Here is a 21,187-nt window from a genome sequence, read left to right as displayed (position 1 = left end):
TTTTGTAAAAAATATTTATTTTCAAAATCATGTTCCCTGATAGTATTATGTGTGTCAAGATTTTGCCACAGAGTAAGAAAAGCAAAAGATATGAACCAGGAGAAGGTTATTATAGAGACATGCAAAGTAATAAAAAATTAGAATCAGGAAAGGGAAGCTGATAAAGAGGGTTATGGTGTAGCAAAAGCAGTAAGAATAATTATTCTGTTTATCTCCATAGGATCCCTGCTTCATAGTACGCTAGTATCTCTAGTGCCCTCAGTTCAACAATTTACACACAGACCACTAAAGGCGTTTCTGTATCTTAGACACTAAAGTACTTGCTTAGTTTCTTTTTCATAATAAAATAGAAGATAGGCATTATCCCTAGAGATACTAGCCTTTCATTTAAATGTCATTTCAGTAAGAACCATTTTTGTATCAAGTTTTAATTTGTTTTTTAAAATACTGTGGTGGTGTTAAAGGAGAATCACAGATTTTTAATATTCTTCTTTTTTGTGGAATATAATCCTCCCACCCCTTGAGTGTGTACTGTTATCGAGTTGTGTTGTTAACAAAGATAATGTTGTAGAAATGACAGTGTATGACTCCAGGGGTAGGTTATTACTGCTTCTGTCTTTCTCATACACCACTATTTCAGGGAATGCCCACTTGCTATGTTATGGGGACATTCAAGCTACTCTGTGTAGATGTCCATGGGGTGAGGAACTGAAGCCTTGGGACAGTGACCACATTTACATTTGTCAGTCATCTTGGGAGCCGGTTGTTCATCTCCAGACAAGATCTTCAATGACAATAACTTGCCTGGTGTCCTGACTCAAACCTGGTGAGGAATCCTAAGCCAGAACCATCTAGTTAAGAATTTTTTTGTGGGGGGGCCAGGGATTGAACTCAGGGGCACTTAACCTCTGAGCCACATCCCCAGCCCTATTTTGTATATTATTTAGAGACAGGGTCTCACTGAGTTGGTTAGTACCTCGCCATTGCTGAGGCTGATTTTGAACTTTAGATGCTCCTGCCTCAGCCTCCCAAGCCTCTGGGATTACAGGGGCAAGGTGTTTCTTGAATACCCAAAATATCCAAAGTTCCTTTGTTAAGACCTCAGAAAATTCTAAGGTGCTGCCTCAGAGAACATTTCAGTTAGGATAATAGGGTTTAGAAAAAGTATAAGAATGTGTCCCTTAGCAGAAGTTTAACATAGGTTTCAGAATAATTTATTTTTTGCACCAGGGATTGAACCGAGGGGTGCTTTACCACTAAGCCACATCCTCGGCCCTTTTTATTTTTTATTTTGAGATGGGGTCTCTCTGAGTCGCTCAGGACCTCACTAAGTTGCTGAGCAGGCCCTGAACTTGAGATCCTCCTGCCTCAGCCTCCTGAGTTGCTGGGATTATAGACATTTGCCACCACACCCATCTCAGAATAATTTATGATCATGCTTTTTATCTAATGGAGTGAGTCAAAATAAGATTTACAAGACCCATAGAGTTTTCTTTTGGAATTCAAGGAATCCTGAGCTAGAATCATCTAGTTAAGATATTTTTTTAAATTAAATTATTTATTTATTCTAATTTGTTATACACGATGGCAGAATGCAATTCATTTCATATTATACATATAGGGCACAGTTTTTCAAGTTACTGATTGTACACAAAGTATTTTCACACCATTCGTGTCTTCATACATGTCCTTAGGGTAATGATATCTAACTTATTCCACCATCATCCCCTTGCCCTCTTCCCTCCCCTCCCTCCCCTCACCTCCTTCCCCTTTGCCCTATCTAAAGTTCCTCCATTCCTCCCATACCCCGCCCCACCGCCATTATGAGTCAGTATCCTTATATCAAAGAAAACATTGGGCCTTTGGTTTTTTGGAATTGGCTTGCTTCACTTAGCGTTATATTCTCCAACTCCATCCATTTATCTGCAAATTTTTTTTGCCATGATTTTATTCTCTTAATGCTGAGTAATGTTCCATTGTGTATATATACCAAAGTTTCCCTATCCATTCATCTACTGAAGGGCACCTGGCTTGGTTCCACAATTTAACTGTTGTGAATTGTGCTGCAATAAATAGTGATATGGCTGTGTCCCTGTAGGATGTTGTTTTTAAGTCCTTTGGGTATAAACTGAGGATTGGGTCATAGCTGGATCAAATGGTGGTTCCATTCCAAGTTTTCCAAAGAATCTCCATACTGCTTTCCATATTGGCTGCACCAATTTGTAGTCCCACCAGCAGTGTATGAGTGTGCCTTTTCCCCCACATTCTCGCCAACACTTATTGTTGTTATATTTTTTTAAAAAAATATTTTTGCTGTAGATATACACAGTACCTTTATTAGTTTATATGTGGTGCTGAGGATTGAACCCAGTGTCTCACATAAGCTAGCTACACGCTCCACCAATGAACTACAATCCCAGCCCTAGTTAAGATATCTTGATTGTGTCCTAATGATGTCCTAATGAGAAATACTGAACTAGAATCACCTAGTTATATTGCTCCCAACTTTTTGACTCATGGAAGCTGAGATGATATATTTTGGAACTGCTAAATTTTGTGCTAATTTTTTAATGCAGCAATTGAAACTAATGCATGAACACAAAGGAAGTTTAACTTTTCCTTAAGATGATTAAAACCACAGCAAATGTTTTAGGAGTCAATGCCCAGAATTAAAACTGCAAAAAAAAACGCTTAAATTTACCTTTGTGCTGTACTGTTTATTTCATGATGTGCCGAAGTTTTAACAGAACAACTCTTCTTTTGAAATATATTGAAGAATATGGTGTATTCTAATTTATTTAACCACTTTACTAGGAATAGAATATATCATCTTAAGTTTCATAATTTATCTTAAATAGGTAAACAATTATTTCGAATATGAGTTGACTGATTTAAGGTAGTGTTTATATCAGATTGACTTGTAAAGACAACTAAAATGGTTTAAAAGAATGACCCATTATTTAATTTTTTTAACCCAGAGTAATAATTGTGTTCATTCAGATTATAAACATGAAGTCAACAGAAAGAAGCTTACCTTCCCATTTCATGTTTTTCTGTGAAGGGTTTCATAACAGGTTATCATTTGGATTTTTTGGGGGGTGTAGGGATAGATATTGGGGATTGAATCCAGGCATGCTCTACCATTGAGCTGCATCCCCAGGCCCTTTTATTTTTATTTTGAGAAAGGGTCTCACTAAGTTGCTGAGGGTCTCATTAAATTGCTAAGGCTGGCCTCAAACTTGATGGTCATCCTCAGGTTCCTGAGTTGCTGGGATTACAGGTTTGTACCATCATAGTGGCTCATTGTTTGGAATTAAAATCCTATCTTGCTCATCTTTTATTCCTTGTGTCTAGGACAGGACTGATCCAGTACATAGTTGGTACTCAAGAAAGTCTTTTTGAAGAAAAGTCTTAAAAATTAGGATTGTTTTTCTGGGCACGGTGGTGCATGCCTATAATCCCAGTGGCTCCAGAGGCTGAAGCAGGAAGATCCCAAGTTCAGAAGCATTCTTAGCAACTTAGTTACATAGGTTTGATACCGTAGTCAAAACCTATCACTATTCTTTAGTCTTACTATCATACAGTTAATTTCTAAAAGCTTGATATTTTTAGATTAAATTTTATTTATTACCTCAAATTTATGTAAATTTTTGTTACATATTCAAGTGTGACCTTGGAGTACAATCCTAGAAATGTATTTACCAGCTAAAGAAAGGGTAGTATAAAGATTTATATAGTTAGCAAGAACTGAGTAGCTGTTGCTTATTATCCAAAAAATAGATTCAGATGGTAAACAATTTCTACAAACTTATTATCATGTTTAGAGTAAACTAACATTTCAGTAGAAAGGTTTAGTTCTTATATAAACCAGGACAGCCGACTTGTTTTTCTTCACTATTATTGCCAGACATTGTGTCTTAACACACTTTTTAATGTTCTTTCCATTTAATTCATCACAGATTACTGTTGTGTTCAGGGTGTTTAAAGAAAATACCATATACTATTAATGTTTCTAAAAAAAGCTCATAGACAAATACAAAACTAAAAACTAAGGGATTTGTTTATTATCCTTAAAAATTACTAAAGAAATCTAGTGAACAGAATAGGTGTTGGTTGTGGCCAAAATGAAAATGAATTGATACTGGAAATACTACACCAAAATGTTAATAATGATTTAGTTGGGCTTGTAGAATTATGAGGAGTTTCTTCTGCTCTGTGCCTTTAAGCACATACATATAACTGGTTTAATTTCAGCATATAATTTTAAATATCAATTGTATAATTACTAAAATATCAACAGCATAATTATTAAAACTTCTTGTTGGATATGATGTAGTCACACATTTTTTAATCTTGTGACTTGTGATATACAACTATAAGAATGAAGTTCTAAGCAAATGTAGACTATGATATTTTTCAACACTTATTTATTGGAAATCATGTATTACTTTCCTCTGTCTCAGAATTAACACTAGAAGAAGGGACAAAAGAATGAGAGAAGCAGAGTCTTTATTTTCTATACAGGTCTTCTATTATGATTTAAGAGATCTGGTATTATTTTATTGCTGTACCCTTTGTTTTTAACATACAAAATTACTGTAGTAGTCTTGGGAAAAATAAAAAATGAAATAACCTCTTAGCAAGCATAAGAGACTAATTATTATACCAGCTAAGAGTAAAACATATTTCCCTTGTGCATTAAATATTGGCCTGGGTTACTTTATGTATAATACAGATGAGCTTATGCCAGTACACAATATTAAATGCATTGGATTTGGGTGTATATAACTGCCATACATGATTTTTTTAAAAGCTGGAGACTGAGTGAATTAAGTCTTTGTGATATCATATACTAAACTTTTTGTTCTTATGGAAGAATTTTGGCATTTCTCACCTAATTTATGTTCATTTTATTTTATTTATTGCAGTGCTGGTTATTAAACCCAGGGTCTTGTGCATTGTAGGCTATGGAGGTACATCCCTAGCCATTTGTTATATCCAGGTTTCCCTTGTAGCTATTACTTTTCAGGGATTACAGTTGAGCAAAAACAGAAATTTCTTAAAGCTTGAACACTTTTTACTCAATTATATCCCCAAATTAAGAAAGATGTTTGATCTGGGTGTGGTGTTGCACACCTATAATCCCAGCAGCTTGGGAGGCGGAGGCAGGAGGATTTCAAGTTCAAAGCCAGCTTCAGCAAAAGTGAGGTGCTATGCAACTCAGTGAGACCCTGTCTTTAAGTAAAATACAAAATGGGGCTAGGGATGTGTTCAGTGGCCAATTGCTGGTGAGTTCAATCCCCGATTACCCCCACACACACAAAAAAAAGAAAGATGTTTGGTTATTATTAATTTTAGTTATAGAAATGATACAGATAATATTTTTGGAAAATAATAAGATATTTTTCTTGGTAGATGGACAAACATTGGTAAAGTGATAAGGCCTAACGCAGGTAGAGATGTAAGGAAACAGTCCCTCATATATTATTGAGGGGTTTTCAATTGATACATATGCTTGCTGGAAGTAGCTTGGTAATATAATTGAATATATGCACATGCTTTACTCAACAATTCCATTTATGGGAATTAATCACAAGGAAATATTATTACAGATGTGCTAAGATGTGTCTATAAGGAGTTTCATTGGAGTGTATATGTCAAAAATTTGTAGTGTAAAGATTTATATAGTTAGCAAGAACTGAGTAGCTGTTGCCTATTATCCAATAAATAGATTTATAAAAATTTATATAGCAATCTATATGCCCATAATTATACAGATTATTCCATGGGATTTGGATTATAGGAAGGATTTTTTTATTTTTGCATAATTTTGATATGTAGCAATTACTAAGAGATGTTTTGTGTGAAAATTTATTGTTGTTTAAGAAGTTCTCTTTCTGCATTTTTTTTAAGTCACAACATTTACTCCTGAGGTCTGTAATATAATGTGATCTGATTTGTAGATATTTGCATGGCACAGTTTATTTATAGTATTTTTACTGTGTGTCAGGCTTAGTTATTTCTAAGCTAAAGGGATAAAATATGGTCAGAATTTCTTCTTGTTTAGGCTATCCGTGTGTGTGTGTGTGTGTGTGTGTGTGTGTGTGTGTATGTGTGTGTGTGTACGCGTTTTCCTAGCTGTTTTAACATAGTACCATAGACTGATAGCTTATAAATTACAGAAATTTATTTCTCACAATTTTTGAAGCTGAAATATCAAAAGCATGGGCAGATTAAATGTTTGATGAGGGCCCACTTTCCAGGTTTCTACATGGCACTTTTTGCTGTGCTTACATAGTGGAAAATACTAGACGGCTTTCTGGGTCTAATCACATCTAATCGCCTCTGAATGGCCCTACATTCAAATATCACTGTTTTGGTGACTAATATTCCACATGTAGATTTTAGGGGGACAATCATGCAGACCACATAGCACTGGATCATAAGAAAAACGTATATACGAGAACATTTAAGAGTATCAGGTTGTAGATATATGTATTTTTATGGAAATTCAAAGAAGGGTATGATTAACTCAAGTAGATCTCCACTGAAGAGTCTATGGTTAAAGTTACGTATAAAGGGTTTTCTAGTGAAAAATTTGAAGGTAGCCATTGTGGGAAAAGAAAGAGATGTACAAAAAACTTAGAAGTATGAAATGTCAGGATGTAATTGAATGAAAAACCATGTAAGTGTTCTTAAACAGAAATAGATGAGAGTAAAAACACAATGAGCCCTGGTAAGGAAGTATCTTGACTTTTTTTTTTTTTTTTTTTTAAGAAGCCTATGCATTCTTCTTTTGTTTATTTTCTTTCTTTTTTTTCTTTTTAATATTTTTTAGTGTTGATGGACCTTTGTTTTTTATTCATTTATTTATATATGTGCTGAGAATTAAACCCAGTGCCTCACACATGTGAGGCAAGCACTCTACCACTGAGCCACAACCCCAACCCCACATTTTCTAAGTTACTTTTTCACCTAAGGGAAGACATTGTAATTTTGAGTAAGACTGATCCATTGTAGAAATTAAATAGCATATTACATTATATGAGTGAACAATGTGATAATGCCTAGTCTTGGTAAGGATAGGGACCACTGCTCTGGGGGTATGTGAATTTAAAACCATCTTGAAAATAATTTTTATCATGAAAACTGGAACATGTATATATCCTGTAACCTAGCATTTCTATCCCTAGATACGTACCAGAGAAACTGTTGTGCATGTGTACTGTGAGGCCTATACAAGATTGTTCATAGCAACATTTTTGAAATAGCAAAAAATTAAAACAACCCAAATATCCAGAGACAGAGATTGAGTAGGTGCATTATAGAGTTCTTATTGAGACTCTGCTACATATTAACTTTTATTTTAGGCAAATTACTTAATTCCCTTGAATTTTAGTTTTTTTGAAGTAGGAAGGATATCTATTTTAGAGGACTGTTGTGGGGATTTAATCAGTTAACATAAAGTACTCGGGACAATGTCGGATACATAGAAAATATTCAGTATGTGTTATTTGTCATTGCTACACAGTTGGTACACATCAATATAAATTTTACCCCCAGAAAATTGAGGCCAAAGTTAAGTCTCAGAATGACTCATGTTGGTGTATTAGTCAAATAAAACTCAAAAGCATCTGGAGCAATCTGTTGTTTAGATAATACTTAGGTAGTAAAACTGTAAAGAAGACTAAGAAAATGAAAATAATGACTTCAAGGTAGTTTTAACTACTGAAGCTCTAAGTGATAGAAAAGAAGAAGGTTTACATAGAAAAATCCAAGAGTGTTATTTAGTTGTGTTGATTACATTTACTTTTTAAAGTTGAGTCACAAATATACACATTCATTTCATTATATCATTATAGTGGGTATACCATAATTTTCTTAACCATTCCCTAATTATAGCACAAGTAGCTTGTTTTTTTCATGTAGATTGATTTAAATAATTCTTAGAGAAAATGCTTTATACCTAAAAGCTTTTCATTTTTAATACAAGATATTTTTCTTTTTTAGTTTTAAGAAATAGTAAGCATTTGTAATTTTGGTTGTTTGAAACTCTGTTCATAAATATTTTGTTCTTAAGGCATAGTCTAATATTTGAGCACAGGAATTTTGTTTTAGAATGTATTTGTAGTATATTGAGAAAATCCAAATAAAAATACCTTAGTAGGAATTCATAAGTACTATAAAATATAAAATGAGTTCTGAAATGTCTATGCTTTTTAATTTCTTAAATGGCTAAAATGATATAAATGTTTTAAAAGCTGATACATTTATTTAAAATTGCTTTTTAGAAATAGTTGTTACAGATTTGAATTCTGTGTGTATAGAATTAACAATTCTCATGCCCATTTTCCTTATCACTATTTTTAGCATTGTCAATTTAATCTAAATTTTTAGTTTGGTGAAAAAAAGATATAATTAGTAACAAGAAAATCCATTTCGCTAATTGAGAATTCTCTAAAATATTAATTTGATTCTCTCAATTCAATGAAAACTTTGAATAGTTCCCTTTTAAAATAAATAAGTATATTTAAATAAAATCTGTGTATATATAACTATAATAGCCTGAGTTATTACAGTAAAATTGGATGGTTATTTGACCTTTTTATGTTTGTTTATTTTAATTTACAATTCTTAAATGACTTCTTAGGCTATAATACAATAAAAGACACCCTAATGAAAACTGTCACCCTTTTAGGCAGGCTTACTTCATGATTATCATTGATGCTGCTGTCACAATTCATACTTGTTTGTGGTTCCCTAATCTCAAGTGTTCCTGTTACCCTGATATAGATACCAAATTTATAATGAAAAGAAATCATGATTCAGAGAAGTTAGCTGTTTAAGTTCTGTATCTTAATTGGATGAGGCAGAATTTTTTGTCCCTTTCTCTTAGACTTTGTGTTTTTTCAGTGTTTTCTTCTATTCATTTTGTTCATGATTTCTGACAATTGATTCATGTATTTTCAGAAATCTAAAATAGAAAGTACATTTCTTGAATTATTTTCTTTTCCCCAAATTGATTATACATTTTGAAAGAACGGATACAAGTGTTTAGCCAATTCCTTTTCAATAATTTAGCATTAACGGTCTCAACATATTGGGGCATCTGATATGAAAATAAGGTAAAAATAGTGGTTAACTGGTTTTAACATATTTAGTCTTTAGTGAGAGTAAATTCTTTACTATATTGTTTGAAATTTAGTTGCTTATTTCCTGATACAGTAACAGCTTTTAAGAGCATTTTCACTTTTATTATCTCACTAGGTCTTATGACAGCACAATGCCATGAATTAGTGTAGGAATTATAAATATTTTGTAATTGAGAAAATTGTGTGCCAAAGAAATTAAATGGCACAAAGCTGTTTTGTTCTAGAGCAAGAACTTGTATTTATAAGTTTAAATCTCCTGGGGGCTTGGAGCATAATTCAGTGATAGAGCACTTGCCTAGCATTTTGAGGCCCTGAATTCAAATCTCACACCGCAAAAGGTGGTAATTAAATAAAAAAATAAAATATCCCAGTCATTTTATGAATTGGTTAATTTTAGAAGTAACACCAACAAAAAAATGTTAAACCTTTTCTTAATTATAAAAAGAAAAGTTTATAAAGGTATGAACCTTTAAATTTGTTAGCCATATATTCTGAATTATTTTAGAATGAGTCTGTAAATATATTTCAGCCTTTTTTTACTTGTCTATTGCTGTTTTCTCTCAAATAATTATACAACAGTGGAGAAAATTATAGCAGTTACACCCCCTCACCCCCCTTTCTTTAAAAAACTAAATGAATTAAAATAAAACCCTTCTAGGACTTTCTGGTATGTAGTGTATTAAATTTCCCATTTAACATGTATTTATTTCATAGACAGTATTGTTTATGACCATTTGAAATCATGTTTTTAGTGCTCGTCTTGTCTAACCATATTCCTCTACCTAAATCTCTTGTGCTGATTTCAACCCTTCTAAGTAAGCAGCAAATTCAGACTAATGGATTGATTCAAAAAGATATGGACTACTACCATCTTCCTTCTTTTTCTCCAGTTCTTGCTACCTAACTGCATACTTTTTATTTTTAACTTGCAAAATAAGACTCTAATTGAATAGTATTTTCTAATAATTTCTTTGGTTTTTTAGATTCAGATCATTATTACTATAACTAAAGGCTTTCTTCTAATTAGTTGGCTCTTCTACATGTTTACCTTCAATTCTTCCTAAGTTGTTTTCAATAAGAAAGCTTATTTTGCTCAGAAAGTTGATTTATTGTTTTTTTTTATTTCTTATTTATTTTAACATGGCTCCCTAATCATGTACCTTGGAACTTTTGGAATTGCCATTTATAGCAGTGAGGGTGGTATATACTTAATAATTTGCAAAATACTTGTTGTAATTAAAGTATCTTTTAAAGGATCTTCTTTTGTTAGATCTTTTTTCCCCTGACAACTAATGAGTTGAGGGTTGTTCCCATTAGGCAACTGAAGAGGATACTTCCAGTTCTCTAGTGAAAGATCACCTTTTCCAGCAAGAGACAGTTGTTACCAGTGACCCTTACAGGGGCTCAAATATAAGACCATCTCCCTTTGAAGATTTGAATGCCAGAAGAGTCTACCTGCAAAGCCAAGCCAATCAGGTGAGAAAATAAATATTTTTCAGCATGTATAACATATGTGTAGAAATGGTATGTTTTAGAGAAGGATCTTAAGACCATCTTTCTTTACCAGTTAAAATAAACAAAAAGGCAAGAAAACCAGGAATATGATTTACAGTGAATCAAATCCAGAGTGTGACAGCAAACGTAGATCATATAATCCTATGTCAGTATGTAGTAAATGAAGCCATAAATTTTAAATGTTTTGGTGGCAAAGGTAAAAATGGGAAAAGTGTTCAGAGAAATTTTCATTATCCAGAAGGAAAAAGCATCCTAGTCTTTTGAGAAGCAAGTTTCTCTATAAGAAACTTATCAGACATACTATTTAAAAAAAAAATGTCATTGGTAAACATACATGTGGCAAATACACTGACACATTTCATAAGGTTGCTTCTTATAGCTTACCTCAAAAACTGCTAATGTTTTTCTAAATCAGTTCAATGAAAGCATTTCCACGGGGCATTACATATACAATCCGATTTTAGACAACCATTGGATCTAAAAGTGAAGCCTCAGTTGTGGAACATAATCCTATTTTTTGCTATTCACAGGTGATATCAAATCTATCAGAATATCTTCAATTCTCTTAGTGAGATAAACAAATATTTTTGTTATTGTTAAATAAGCATTTGAAACTGTTACCTTACGTGAACTCATGGGTTTTAAGTTATACCTGATATCTGTGTACAAAATCAAAGGTCACATATGTTGTTTTTTTTGTTGTTGTTTTAATTTTTTGTGGTTGTAGATGAACAGCATGCCTTTATTTTATTTTTGTATTTTTTTCATGTGGTGCTGAGGATCGAACCCAGTGCCTCCCATATCCAAGGCAAGCTCTGCCACTGAGCTACAGCCCCAGCCCCTACGTGTGCTTTTAAAAATATTTTAAAATATCTTTTCTTCTTGATAGATGATATTGAAAAGATGTACAATCGACCCTGTGAATAACAAAGGGTGAGGCAGTGGCCCCTACACAGTCAAAACTCCATATTTTGGCACAGTGTCACATGCCTGTAATCCCAGCTGTTTGGGAACCTAAGGTAGGAGGATTGCGAGTTCAAAGCTAGCCTCAGCAACTTAGCAAAACCCTGTCTCAAAATAAAACACAAAAAGGGTTGGGTCAGGGATGTGGCTCAGTGTTCAAGTGCCCCTGGTTCAATCCCTGGTGCCAAAAAATAAAAACAAACACAAAGAACTCCATGTATACCTTTTTTATTTTGAGACAAGTTCTTGTCATGTTGCCTAGGCCAGTCTTGAACTTCTGGGCTCCAGTGATCCTACTGTCTCAGCTCAGTACACCTCTCTGGACTTTTTGAAACATGTTTTCCATTACCAAAAAGAGACATCTTTAGTAAATGCAGATAGTTCTAGTTATATGGTCGGTTGGCAAGAATGAAGTGCTTAAGGTCTTGAACTTCAGGGTTTTTGTTCTTCCATTTTCTGGAATTTCATATTCATTTCTTCTTGTTGGATCACCAGATGATGGTAGCAGTGGTAAACTGACATTTACTATGTCCTGCCCTACTTAGTCCCGGGAATAAATGAATTCTAATCCCAAGGCTGGGATCAGTTGCTTCTGTCTCTGCCACTTGTGGTTTAAGATTTTTCTGGGTGTTTGTATTGGTAATTGAAGTTGCAGTGATACCATCTTTGAGGTGGCTGCTGACCTGGGGTCTCACCTTGATTTTCCTTACCCTCTTCATTATCATCCTTTTCATTGGTGCAGAAAGGCACTATGTAATCATAGTTTATAACCTCGATACATATTCTGTCTCACTGGTTGTTGTTGTCATCCTTTACCTCTCCCTGCACAAGGAGATCCATAGGGTCTCTGTGTGTAGTATGGTGGAAACCTTTGTGTTTGGTGTGGCTGGTATTGTCAGGCCTGACTCAAGAGCATTTTCTAGTCTCTCTTATTGCCCACTCTTACTCTTCTGGTAATTCAACTGGTAATTGTATGGAAGACTCCAACTACATGGATAGTGACTGTAGTGATTATAGTCTGCTGCATGTTTACTGCTTTCACCTGGAACTCCACCAGATCTTGTAACATTTGCTGTCTCTACTCCCTTTTCTTCTATGACAAAGTCAGACTACACGAACTCAATATCTCCTGAACTATGAAGAAAGTTCCTGGGGTATTCTTCATGGCAGACTGATTGTATAAATATATCTTTCTTAGTATCAATTCTGTTAATGAAACCATATTTGTTTCTTACATTAAACTATTTTACTGTTCCCCAAACCTTTCTATGACTTTCTTGCACTGGGAGCAAACCAGCTGGGCCATCATTGTTCGTGATGATGGACTTGGACTTGGCCAGCACTGAGGGTGGTGCTTGCTGGCTGCTTGGTCTTGGCCTTGCTGCTCATGGTTGCAGTGCTGATGACTAAGGCCATTGATACCGCCACTGTGCAGCAATGCCTCCTAGGGTATGATGTAACTAGGGTATGATGTAACTAGGCCAGTGCCAGCAGTGGCAGGCTACGTCAGATTCTCTGGGGTCTTCTGTCCACTTCTGCAACTGGTAGAATTCTTGATATAACTTTTGATTTCCCCCAAATTCAGCTACTAATAGCATGGTCTTGACTGGAAGCCTTACCTATAACATGAATAGTCATTTATACATTTTGTATGTTACATGTATTATATATGGTAAAAAACATGTAAGAATCACAAAGAGGTCACTATTTACTAAAATATAGAATTTACTGGAGATAAGAGCTGCTTATATGGAAATGATTGGTATCAGAGAGTTAAGCAGATTCTTGAAACACTTGCTCTCAAGGCAGTAGCAGTAAGAGTTAGCCACGAAGTTGTTACAGAAGTACAGTATTATTACAGTCATTTTATATAGTAATGATTTAATATTGATGTGTCCATGAACTTGTTTACATTTATCTTGACTGGGAATGGTGCTATGCACAGTCCGTAAGTATATAAGTTTTTATAAATTTTGACTTTTTGTAATAGATTTGTGTATACTTAATGGTAGTAAATGATAAAATAGACTATCTTCTTCATACTTTATGTAATAATGACATACCTAACTTTTCCTAACTTTTTGATATTTCTAAAGCTATGGAGTTTATCTGTAAGCTCTTTTAAATTATCACATCTCAGAAAAAGAAAAAAAAATCTACGTAAAAGTGGACCCATATAGTTCAAACCCATGTTGTTCACAAGAAGAGTGGAGGATGAGTGTTTTAAATGAGGTGTTTTAGCTGGGAATGCAAAGGTACAAACTAGGTGGCTCAAACAAAAACAAATTTTTTTTCTTTCAGTTTTTTTTTAAATTTTTTTTTTATTGGTTGTTCAAAACCTTACAGAGCTCTTGACATATCATATTTCAAACATTAGTTTCCAGTGAGTTAAGAACTCCCATTTTTACCCCAAATACAGATTGCAGAATCACGTCAGTTACACATTCACATTTTTACATAATGCCATACTAGTAACTGTTGTATTCTGCTACCTTTCCTATCCTCTACTATCCCACCCCCCCATCTTCTTTTTCTAAGGTCAGAGTTGCTACCATGGCTCTGTTCTGGTGAGGCTTTTTTTTGCCATGTCCTTACTTGTCAGGATAAGAGAACCCAAGTCTGCTGGTGGCTCTCCTTACAAGGACACTGATCCCATCAGACCAGGGCCCTGCCCTCATTATCTATCTCTCAAAATTGTGTCACCAAACAACCATGACCTTGGGGATTAGAAGTTTAATATCTGAACTTTAGGGAGACCCTTTCTGTCTGTAACAGGGAATCAAAGATGTGAATGATCTGGTGGAAAGACAACATGGAGCATTAAAAAGGGGAAAAAAAAAAAAAAAGAAAGGACAAGGACCCAATAATTAGATGTTTATGTTGTGCAAAACACTTTAGGCTTTATTTAGGTTGTTTTACAAACCTGGTCTACAGTCATGTGCAAGAAGATACAGGAAACCACAGGCTAAACAAGAACATTTTATGGACTGTTGGTTTTACTCAAAAACAAAAGTTCAACTTAGTCTTCCAGTTTACATTCCTACAAGTGGTAGAGGTTTCCCTAAACACATGGTATGGCACCCCACACACACATACCAGTATATCACATGCATCTCTGATTTGGTCTTCTTTATTACTTTGGGTAGAAGCAGTTATATTTTATTGTGATTTTTATTTATGTTTTCATAATTTAAAATTATGAAATAATAATATTTATATTTTCATAATTATGAATTGGTTAATATACTTATTTACCACTTAGAAACTTTCTCATAAAGTACCTTTTTGGGTCTTTAAGCACATCTTAAATTGAATTTTTGACTTTTTATTATTGATTCATAGGCATTGTTTGTAATTATTAGAGCTAAGTTCTTTGTTGAACGTATGTATCACAATCTCTTTGTATCTTTGTGTCTTTACCTATACATTGTGATGATATTAGTATCTATCTGCTGAAGTTATTATGAAAGTACAATGATTAAATATATTTATAAAGCACTTAGCAAAAAGTGTTTTGTTAAATAAAACATTAGTATTCCTAGTCTCTTATAATTGATACTTTTCCTTATCTCCCAGATTAATGTGACATAGAGAAACAAGGGTTTTTGTCTTGGTCCCTTTTGTGTTGCTATAACAAAATACCACCAACTAAGTAGTTTATAAAGAGGAAATTTATTTCTCATAGTTCCAAAGAATTTTAAATATCAAGGTGCCAGTGTCATGTGAAAGCCTTCTTGCTGTGTCATCCCATGGCAGAAGGCAAGAAGGTGAGAGGGTAAGAGAGAATAAGGGGAAGGAGACCAAATTCATCTTTTAATCAGGAACCTACTCCTGCAATTAAGGCATTCATCCACTTGTAAGATTAGAGCCCTTGTGACCTACTCATCTTTTAAAGGTACCATCTTTCAGTGCTTGTGTTGGGGATTAATTTCCAACACATGAACTTTGTAGTATGTATTTGTTCAAACCATAGCAGTGAAATTATATAAACTAAGTGTTCACACATATCTCAATTTAATAGGACTTAGAATGGAATACTAAGGGGAATACTGTCTTCCAAAGGTTTCACTATATGCATGTCCTTGAAAAGATAAACTAAAACAAAGGCAGACAATGCCTATGTGCAGTAAGTAGATTTACAGAAATGAAACCTGTGGTGAATTGTTACCTAATGCTAGCTTAGGTTTTTCCTTCTAGTAATGTTAGTAAAACAATAACATTGTCAATGTTTTGTCTTCGATTATTTTGTATACATTGTGGACTGTTTAAATCCTTTGGATAAATAAATTGATTCAAAATGGTAACAGAGGCAGGTTTTAGTTGCAACGTATAGGGCTGAAAGCCATTATTTTTCTTACTTTCAAGTTTTTGAGGATCATTTCATTATAGACAAATAAGAGTGTGTTTGAGTAAGCTCATAATGAAAGATTTATATCACATTTAATACCTAAGAAACCATCAAAAAACTTGTAAAGGAAGATCTCCAATTTATTCCCTTTCCTTCATTCTGAAGGTAACCATTACCTTGAATTTTATTTCTAATGGGCAATAAGACTGCCTGACTGCCTGATTTATCTTTTTTTTTTTTTAATCACTGAACAAGACTGTATTAACTATTCAGTTGATTTGTGCCATGTATACAGGGGATAGTGGAAACAGTGGTTATTTCTTACACATCAGCTTTAAATACCTACTCTAACCTGATTGCCGAGTAATAAAATTTTCATTATCAACTTCTTGTGTATTTTGAGTACAAATCCTTCCTAAGTTTTATTTGTGGCTAGCATCTCCTAGTTAGTGATTGTTAATTTTACTCTTATGTTCAGAATTTAGTGAGCAGACATTCTAGTTTAAGCTTTGTCTTTTAATCTAATTTGAACTGATTTTTTTTATGCTAGGGATCCAGTCCTCTCTATAACTACTTGTTGATTAACAGTGTCATATTTGTCATGTATCAAGTCTCCATGTATGTTTGGATCTGTTTCTTGTCTCTCTAAACTGATTGGTTGGTCTCCTGTCTGTCATTGCATTAGTCTTTACTATGCAATTGCTGTAGTTCTATAATAAGTCTTAATATATATGTACAGCAAATGCTCTTACTTTGTTTTTCCTTTGAGGTCTTTATTTGACTGCTTGACCTTTCATAAAATTTAGAATCAGTTTGTCAAGTTTGATGAAAAATATTTTTGTGGTTTATGTTCAAATTACACTGAATTTGTGTATTAGCTTAAGGGAAGCTACAGTTTTATCCATGAGTATGATATATCCCTCTATTTAGTTCTCTCTCTTTTTTAAAAATATTTTTTAATTGTCAATGGATCATTTATTTGTTTATTTGCGGTGCTGAGGATTGAACTCAGGGCCTCACAAATGCCAGGAAAGCACTATACCACTGAGCCACAAACCCAACCCTAGTTCTCTCTTAATAAAACTTTGCATTTTCTTCATGAGGATTTTCCTATTTTTAAAAATCTGTTATCTTTTATAATCTTTTCTGCTTTCATATCATTTTGTTGTCATTTTAAATGGAATCCTTTAAATTTTTTTTTGTTGTTGTGACCAACTTTGAAGAAGCACCTCCTATGTATATCTCAGCTGATAAATTCTTCTGAAGACTATAAAATAGTTTTGGTTCTCAGTGCTTTAAAAAGCAATAGTTAGTTGGGTGTATCTTACAACATCTGTGTTTTAATAAGTGTATAGACAACATCTATTTGTCTTTTCACTTACGGATCATGTGGGAGGCCTAATAATTATAAACTGTTGACTCAGGTAGATTTCACAGTTAAATCTGTTTAAGTAGTACATGTGACTTTTTTCTGAGACAGTAAAATTTAGGTGATAAGTGAAAAAGTAGACATCCTTGCTTCTTAAAGTATAGGAATGTGTATTTAATATATAAGTTGAAGTCATTAACTTTTATCAGGAAAAAAATTGTTTCTTTTTGGTGGTGGTGGTGATAGTTGTACTTGACCAAATACTTAACTCATTCTGTGTTTACTTCAAGCCCAGTTTCCTTCATGAAGCCTGTCTACACTCTTTAATCCATGGTGAATTTTTTCCATTAATTCCTGAATCCTTATATGTTTTACCTATAAGTATACAAAAGTATCTGTAATGTATCACTAACTATAAGAAAAATCAAGAAAAGCATTCCATTTGTATTTAAAACTTTTAAAGATGTACATGTTTGTGTGTGTAAATTTTTGGAAGAATTCACTAAAAATTGTTTTTTATAAGTTAACTTCTAGGATGGGGACCAAACATCTAATATGGAAGATATTTATTGTATGTACTTCAATACTGTTTGAAAAATTTGCCATTGTTACTTGTATTATTTTTTATTTTCAAGTTATAGTCTTATTAATAGTAGGATTTGGATCAAAATAATCCAGGAAAATAATCAATAAGAAAATAAGATTACTGCAGTATTGATAATTACTGAAGCTAGGTGGTAGATATGGAAATTCATTTATAATAATTTTTCATTATAAAATTCTAAAAATTAAGCTTTGGTAACTTTCAGCTATAAAATCTGGCTCCAATCCCAAAAACCCAAATGCCGAATATTTTCTTTGATATAAGGAGGCTGATTCACAGTGGGATAAGGGAGCAAGGGAGGAATAACAAACTCTAGATAGGACAGAGGGGTTAGAGGGGAAGGGAGGGGGCATGGGGTTAGAAATGATGGTAGAATGTGATGATCATTATTATTCAAAGTACATGTATGAAGACACGAATTGGTGTGAATATACTTTGTATACAACCAGAGATATGAAAAATTGTGCTTTATATGTGTAATAAAAATTGTAATGCATTCCACTGTCATATTAAAAAAAATCTAGCTCCAAAATGGGCTTTGCAATTCAAACAACTAAGAAATGTCCCTATCACATTTTATTCATATGAATATTTTATTCATATATCATTAAGTCATCCTTTTAAATATAAAATTTGTTGGTTTTTAGTAAATTCATAAGACTGTGCCACCATCACCATTATTGAATTCCAGGAAATTTTCATCCCCCTCCAAAATTTCGTACCAAGTAGCAGTCATTGCCACTCCATCTTTTCCTTCAGTCCTTATCAATCACTATTATAACATAATATCAATATTTTATTCCTTTTTAGCTGAGGAATATTCCACTATATGGATTGCCACATTTTGTTTATACACTCATCAGTTGATAGATATATTTGGGTGATTTCTACTTTTTTGAGTACTTGTTAATTGGTGAATGTAATGCATACATTTTAAAATGTATAGGAAAATAGCTTTTTTAAAAAAAATTAAGGTGAGGGGAATTACAATACCTTTTATAAAACCATTTTGAAAATGTGTACTGTGTCTGGTTTCATTAAGAGCAAGAAATTCATTCTGTCATCACTTACATAAGACACTGTTTGTATTTTAGATAACATTTGGGCAGCCAGGCCTAGACATTCAGAGCAGAAGTGTGGAATATGTACAGCGGCAAATACCCAAGGAATGTGGAAGCTTAAAGTCCCAAAACAGGGTAAGTAATATCCTCTGCAATGAAATATAGGCAATTAGCATATAGGTGAAGTTTTCTAGTCATTTGAATTCTCTATATAGTTGAAATAATTTCAATTTATAAATTTACTTCATATTTACTTACAAACCCTGTTGTTTAAACTCCATCCAAAATTTTTCTTTTGAATTTGTATGTATATCGGATAGGACCAATAAGAATGGTATAGTGTTAATTTAGTGGACTTCAGCCATCAGCCCACCCTTAGCCCAGACTTGGAATTTAATCCCAGTTTCAAATATCTATAGAATAAAAGATTGCCCCAAACTGGATTAGACACTTGTTTGTACACTAGTCTTTGTATCCTTGAATTAGAACTAGGTAATACAGATTTGACTACTAGAAAACCATCTCCTTTGTGGGTGGTGGGTAGGGTCAAAAGACAGTTTTGTTCCCCAACCCCAAAAAGTCATCTACCCACGAGTTAGATACAAAGAGAAGACAAATGAGAGAAAGAGAGATGGGGTTGGTGTATAAGTCATTTTTTAGGGATTTTTCTGTATAGCTGAGCTATGTATATTCTTATATTAGTTTGAGGGGGCTGCCAGGGTGAAATACCACAGACAAAGTGGCTAAAATAGTAGTTTTATATTCTCACAGTTTTTGAGGCTGAATTTCAAGATCAAGATCAAGGGGTTGGTATGTTTAGTTTCTTCTAAGCCCTTTTTCTTTGACTTATTGATGGCTACCATCTCATGTGGTTTTTCTTCTACACATGCTTCCCTACTATATCTCTCTGTGTGTCCAGATTTCCTCTTACAAGGCCACCAGTAAGACTGGTTAAGGTCTACCCTGATTCCTTATTTTAAGGAATCTCAATATCTCTCTCTCTCTGTCTCTCTCTCTCTATCTATCTATCTATCTTTCTCTCTTTTAAGTCACCTCTTTAAAAGCCCTGTCTCCAAATATCATATTCTGATGTTAAGGCCTCAACATATGAATTGGGGAAGGATATGATTCAGCCCATAATATTCTTCCCACTGGCTCCAAAGTTCATGCCCTCTTACATACAAAATACACATGCCTTTATTTCTGTGGCCCCACAGTCTTAACAGATTCCAGTATCTACTCTAATTGCCAAATTTCTTCTAAATAGCATCTCTGCCAGTTGTGGGTGTGTTGAGGTATGATTCATTTTGAGACAGATTTCCCTGCCCACGTGTCAGCCTGTGACACTAGACAAGTTATTGCTTCTAAAGTATAGTGTGATAGGAAAGGCATAGGGTAGACATTCCCACTCAAAATGAGAGAAACTGAAATAAAGAAAATCATCATATGAGTCCTAAGCAAGTCTAAACCTGATGGGAAATTTCATTAGGTTTTAAGACTTGAGATTAATTCTCCTTAGCTTTATGCTCTGTCCTGTAGGCCCACTGGGATGGTGATCCTACACCCAGCCCTGGGTATAAACTTCCCCTCCACGGCCTTGCACTGCTACTGCATGGCCCACTAGAACTCAGAATTAGCTTCATCCTCTGGAACTCAGAGGGGACAGTCCTACTTCAGGATCCTCCTTCTCTTTGAGACATGACATGTCATGAACATGACACTTGTTCACAGCCACATAACTCTTGGCACATTCTGTAGAATCCCACAAGTCCTACAGTCATTCTTTGTTTCATCTTGCTTCTGTCCCTTTACATCCAAATTGGCAACATCTTGCTTTATCCTATAATCATCCAGCCACATCTAGTATTCTCTTTAGAACACACCTTGCTTAGAAAGTTCCTCTGCTGAATGTTCATGTATATCTCTCCTACCTTCCAAAAAATACTAAAACACAATTCATCCAGGTTTTTTGTTATTTTATACCAAGGATTGCCTTTCTTCCAAAGTCCAGTAATGTGTTCAGTTCCATCTTAAACCCTACCAGATGGACCTTTAAGTCCATGTTTCTACCAGTTGTCTCTTCAAGGCTCTTTTTAACGTCCATCTTAAAATTTTGTCAGCTTCTGGGGCTGGGAATGTGGCTCAAGCGGTAGCGCACTCGCTTGGCATGCGTGC

The 21,187-nt window shown here is 34.0% G+C and overlaps 1 protein-coding gene across 2 annotated transcripts in view; it reads left to right on the top strand.

Annotated features, from left to right (window-relative positions):
- Positions 1–21,187, top strand: part of Spred1 (sprouty related EVH1 domain containing 1) — an 89,093-nt gene that overhangs the window by 60,218 nt on the left and 7,688 nt on the right. For both annotated transcript variants that reach the window (XM_078049855.1, XM_005316383.4), the window contains 2 exons: positions 10,470–10,628; positions 19,046–19,147. In XM_078049855.1, coding sequence (XP_077905981.1) covers positions 10,470–10,628; positions 19,046–19,147 — 261 coding nt within the window. The remainder of the gene's footprint in view (positions 1–10,469; positions 10,629–19,045; positions 19,148–21,187) is intronic.

The sequence above is a fragment of the Ictidomys tridecemlineatus genome, chromosome 5 (assembly GCF_052094955.1).
Source record: "Ictidomys tridecemlineatus isolate mIctTri1 chromosome 5, mIctTri1.hap1, whole genome shotgun sequence".
Lineage (NCBI taxonomy): Eukaryota > Metazoa > Chordata > Mammalia > Rodentia > Sciuridae > Ictidomys > Ictidomys tridecemlineatus.
The sequence above is the reverse complement of the archived record's forward strand: the minus strand, read 5'-3'. Positions and strand labels throughout refer to the sequence as shown.